This window comes from Mytilus galloprovincialis, chromosome 6 (genome assembly GCF_965363235.1).
Source record: "Mytilus galloprovincialis chromosome 6, xbMytGall1.hap1.1, whole genome shotgun sequence".
NCBI lineage: Eukaryota > Metazoa > Mollusca > Bivalvia > Mytilida > Mytilidae > Mytilus > Mytilus galloprovincialis.
Genome location: NC_134843.1, coordinates 46,968,039 through 46,974,038, shown reverse-complemented (window position 1 = coordinate 46,974,038; position 6,000 = coordinate 46,968,039). Strand labels below are relative to the sequence as shown.

Genomic DNA, 6,000 nt, shown 5'->3' with positions numbered 1-6,000 from the left:
TTCACCCTAGCCACACAAACTCATACACACATAGTCGATGCCTAATGCAAAAGTTCTGTTCTGCTCATACTAACGTAACAAAATTCAAGAAATTCGTATTTCTTTATATTCCGCTCTACTGTAAAATCCCTACCTGCTTAGGAATTTGAATAATTGTGGCCATTACTCTTAGATCTGAGAGTACTCAAAACTACTGGAATCTAGTTGATAGATTGATTTTTAAACATCCAGTGTAAAATATTTATGCAAGTTTAGAACAAAAAAAAAACAAATTGATTATTTACAATAAACACAACAGGGAGCTTAGTCCTGTAATAGGTGTTGTACAGGACGAAGGTCTGGAAATTTGAAAATGCCATGCATTGGAAAATGAGGGACTATTGGATAAGAGCAGAAACTTTGCCTTTCAGTAGACCAACACGAACTCCTCAAAGAGTGGCATTCTCTCTACAACTAGGCATATTAAGATTAAATGTCCCCATTCTGACCAAACGTGACTACGTATTTATACATCCTGCACAGCCAAACGGACGACCAACATTGGCAAGTCGGGTGAAGACAAAGTGGAAAGCTAGTTGAAAACTAACAACAACTAATTAAAAATTCACGTGTCTAAGTTGAGGTTCATTCAAGTTTTTGTTGATAGAATTGAAATGATCTGAACCAAAGTTCTAGTTTATAGTTTCTATATAAGGTACACACATAAAAAAACATTCAATTCTACCCAATGATTCATTCACTAAGGACGAGAGACTAGTGTACACATGACATTCGATAATTAGAGTTGTGACAACTTCACCGGAGTTCATATACATATAACGTTGTTTATTATTTTTTTTAACAAAAAAAAAATATTTGTGAAAAAATTTTGTGTAGGCACGTGCCTAAAGTGCCTAACGGCAGCTACGCCCCTGGCCATTTTACTTGAATTAGCTAGCCGAACTCAGAAAATAAGTTAAAAGGGAGAATTTGAAAAAAATATTTACTATTAATTAAGGTAGCAATACACAGTTAGAAGTTTAGTTTCGCATTTTGGCCCCTGTGGATTTTTCAACTAGGAAAGTTAGTGTGTAATAAAATTCATTTTTAGACAGATGAGTGCTAATTTAGCCTTCAAAGATGGTTTATTAGAGCATCAAGATTATTTTTTATATGTTTTATGGGCTGTTTTCTGTTTGACAATCCGTATTTTCATAGCTAGACCGGTCATCGGTTCAGAAATTAATGTACTGTTTACAAACACTCTTTTTCTACACCTTTTTGACGCAATTTTACAAAAAAATGAGATGAAAGACATATGATTTTCATTGGATTTGCTAAATGACATATGTACACAGTTTCAGAAAAGGTATTACTTCAAGCGATTGAAATTCTACTTTTAGCCAAATTTAGGGAAATATGTGACATCTTTCCCCCCCTTTTGCAATATTTTATAACAAATAAATGCAGATTATTGCCATGGGTACACCAAAAAGAAATTATATTTTACCATTTTATATTCTGTATATAAAATCTATGGAAGATTCTGATTACATACATATGCCCATATATGACACCAACAGTAAGCTTGATATTGCAAGAAAGCAATGAAAAGGGGATGGTAAAATTCATAAGGGCAAATTTTAGTATTTTTTCCTAACTGTGTATTGCTACCTAATGGGCTGTCGGATTAATGGTTGTCGGACTAATGGGATGACACCGGAATGTTAGGCTCATTCAGAATTCTTTATTTTCCGTTTAGGTCCGAGTTTTGACACCCTGAAACGATATTTTTCATATATCTTTTTTTTATATATTATCATTATATTGACTTTTGTTTCAAAAAAATTAAAAGTTGAAAGATATCCACTGAATATTAAAATAGTTATTGAAGTTTGAATTAGTCCGACCACAGATTTTCAGGTCCCTTCAGGTCTTTTTATTTCTCCCTTCATGTCGAACTTTTGGCATCAAACATTTGTTTTTAATTTAAAACATTTATATTTTGATGAAAAATGGATATTTAAAATTAATAAAATTCCAACTTGAAGAAATTCCATCTAATACTAAAAAAGTTATTGCAATTTGAATCATTTTAGTCGTATATTTTCAGGTCTTTCCAGGTCCCCTTTCAGGTCTTTAGTGTAACCCTTGTTCGAGACTCTCTAGAATGTTGTCCTCAAATATTGAAAGACTCTGAGAAACTCGATTGAGAACTTTACAGCATTAAACAATCACTTTCTTTCCCCATTACATATACTCCCTTTACAGCTCACAGAGATTGACCATCATCTGATCATCCTGATAAAAAGTTTGTAGAAGGTAACCTAAAAAAACATATATTGTATATATATATATATATATATATATATATATATATATATATATATATATATATATATATATATATATATATATATATATATAATTCGTCTAAATAACAGCCTGATGACTTCACACCATCCAATTCACACATAATGACACATCTTTCATCTACATCTACTTTTACGACATAGCGAAGCTAGCTATGACCCATGTCGTCACTCTTCTTCTTCGAAAACAGTGCAGTTCTCTAATTGAGTATTATCGCACTATTGCCCATGCTGGGTGTGAAAATAAAGGTGCAAGAAAATATTTACAGGTGCAAGTTTAACAGTCTGATGGTGCGATTAGGGGATACTGCAGCTCAGTACCCCCTGCATGAAAGCATCTAGTGAGATACTGTCCACCAAAGGTTGTGGGAGGCTGTTCCATATCCTTATGCTGTCTGGGAAGAAGGAATGCCTGTAAGTTGAAGTTCTGGCATACGGTACGAGAAATCGTGTTGGCCTGTAAGTTGAAGTTCTGGCATACAGTACGAGAAATCGTGTTGTGTGTCCTCTTGCTACTGATGATGTAGTGTGTAGCTCTAGCTTTGGTATTGCTACGAGGCCATATACTATCCTGACTGTACATTATTACTGCTTTGCAGTTGGCCCTCCTCTCGGCTAGTGGTTGCCACTGTAGAGTTTTTAGCATTGATGTTACACTGCTGGTTTGTTGTTAGCTGTTCAATACAAACCGAGCTGATCTTCTTTGCACACTTTCTAATTTCTGTATGTTATTTAGGTTGGTGAATGGGTCCCAAACCAGACGGGGTAATTGTAATTGTAATCGTTTATCAGCTGTAATTGATTACAATTTTTCAAGTAAGGCCAATTAAAATTAATTGATAGATTTTCATCCCCGCCCGCCCCAATGAAATCGGCCTGCCCCGAATTTTTTTGTTTCATAAAATTTACGATTTCCGGATTTTGTACATTTCCGTTACCGGTAAAATTTCGTTTCATTCAAAGCTACCTGTTTTAAATTTCGGTTTTGTACCTCGAGTAAATCTAACCAAAATGATTAAGTCGACATATTCTGCTGCTCTATGATGACAACATCATCTTCCAAGAGTAAAGATTGATTACGAGAATGACATGAAATATTCACGTTACGAGAAACACTCTCTGTTTCCAAGACCGCAAAGCACGGTATGTCACAAATTTCTGTGATAAGAAAACTGCGGATTTTTTTATTTATGCAATGGCTTTGTGTCAGGAAATTTAAACCGTGAATGATATCCAAAGCGCAAGATTCGTGGAAACCATTGATACAGAAAACATGACTGGATTAAAGATATTGAAACACAAGCACAAACTTGTTAGATTTATGACCGTATTTTGAATTTAAAAAGTTGACTAACATACGCATTTTATTTTTATGTTGACAAACAGCAAATGTCCCAATACACATAAAAGAGTCATTAAACAACAACTTTTTTTTTTATTAAGTTCAAGTTTTACATAGTAATTATATTTTCATCTTGCATAAGTACCAACCCAATTATTTCAACACTGTTCGAGTTTTCATTTTATTCTGTACTCATAATAAATATGTCCCTGTTTTAATTTGTGCAAGCTTTTCCTTATTGCTGTATCTTTTTAAAATAAAAGACCAAGATAAATCAGGGTCATATTTTTCTTCATTGGGTCCCAAATGTAACGGTCATCATGATCATGGCATGACATCATTTTTGTACATGTATCTGATGTCACAGACGTCGAGCAGTTGTATTTTCTTGCACACGAAATACAACCTTGAAAAACAAATGGCAGTAAGAGAGTTAAATCACTAGGCAAGCCTTGCCTTTTAAATTTGAAAATTTAACTGAATGGATAAATATCGTATCACACTCAATAAAGTGGTAGAAAATACACCTTATGTTTGTGGCATAACATCTTGGCCACAAGTTTCATGAGTTTATTGTTTTCTGTTTAGTATTAAATTCACATTAAGATCCTTTTTGTTACATCTTGTGATCAATTTTATTTGGCAATCGCCAATGGCAGTCAGCAGGGTTAAAGAACATCAGTCATGTCATGTTTGGAAAATGTTTGTGCTGTATTTAGACCCTTCTACAAGAAATTTGTTTTACACGCACACATATAAAAATTGCGGTTTTTATCCAACGCAATCATATTCATAGGTTTGAAAGTAGTTTTCAATTTAGACTTGTTTAACGTATAGATATATATGTCCCTTATACAATGTTATATATAATGAGTTGCACCGATTTTGAGAAAACTAAAGGCATAAATGACATCATTGAACTGTCTGAAATGTAAGGGAATATCCAAATATTTGGTTATTGATGGACTATACCACAATTAACTTATCAGGTAGGGAACAACACCTCAAATGAGGGGTAACATCTCTATGTGATGACTATTCCTTTAATGAGGGGTAAAATATAGGCATGGCATATCTTTCATGTATGCACAGTAATGTCAAGCATCCTTGTATCATTTTGACCAAAATAATAGATATATGTGTTTCATCATCATGATCATGTTCGTAGAAGTTTAACTCAGAGGTATCAAAATTTAATAACGTTATGAGGATAATATCCAATCATTATCCAAGCAGTATGCACAGTCAATTTATTTTATGTACATGTTAACAAGATGGATAAATCACAGAAAAGTTTTCTTGCCTTTTTTTGTAAAAAGTCTACGTCGACAACGTTAAGCACAGTTGATGATGACATGCAGACCCCCAACATGTTTCATCTGAAATTGAACCTGTTTTCTACATTTGACTAGCAATGTTACAACTAAACCACCATATCCTCTGACTATCCTGATATCATTTCTTGTGACATGATAGACAACGTGATAAAAAAAAAAAAATTGTAATAGAGTGTGATCATTCCCATTTCTACCTAGGTACGAATATATTGATTTTTTTTTCAATATAAAAGCAAAGTTCCATTGTCCCCTACATTGCAAATATTTTATCTATGCAACATGATTCAAGGAACAACATGAACAAGGGAAATAACTAAAAAATCACTTTTTCCCTCTCTTTACAATTTTATTTTTGATATCTTAAGAGAATTTATAACAACTTCAGAGCAAATGCAATTGGATTTCCATTATATTTTATATTACAAAGGGTCATAACTGGTTAAAATATTTGATTAGGATTTATTTTAAAATTGTCAAAGACATTGCTGATGATATAACTCATAGTTTCATAAAAGTCTGGTAAGAATTGGAACACATGAGAGTGCTAACAAGACCGAACAGACTGAAGCCTGATATTTCCATGTCCCCTGCAACGTGTAATCTGTAATGCCAAGTAATCAAAAATCAAAACCCCTATATGGGGAGACTCAAATACTTGGATAGGCGGGGTCACTTCATTTTCTATATTCCGAATATAAAAAAAGAAGATGTGGTATGATTGCCAATGAGCATGATGAGACAACACTCCACAAGAGACCATTTGACACAGAAATGAACAACTACATGTATAGGTAATTGTACAGCCTTCAACAATGAGCAAACCCCATACCACACAGACAGCTATAAAAGGCCTGATATGACAATGTAAAACAATTAAAACGAGGAAAACTAACAACCTAATTTATGGTGGGTATTGTTAAATAAAACAAAAATCTAACAAGTGATGGATTCTTGGGGATGCAAGTGCTTA

At 33.5% G+C, this 6,000-nt stretch overlaps 1 protein-coding gene across 1 annotated transcript in view; it reads left to right on the top strand.

The window, feature by feature from the left end:
* The first annotated feature begins 1,280 nt into the window (after positions 1–1,280).
* The window catches only part of LOC143079722 (ranBP-type and C3HC4-type zinc finger-containing protein 1-like), a 207,324-nt gene continuing 202,604 nt past the window's right edge, over positions 1,281–6,000 (top strand). Inside the window, exon 1 of the mRNA XM_076255263.1 lies at positions 1,281–1,348. Coding sequence (XP_076111378.1) covers positions 1,328–1,348 — 21 coding nt within the window. The 5' untranslated portion in view covers positions 1,281–1,327. The remainder of the gene's footprint in view (positions 1,349–6,000) is intronic.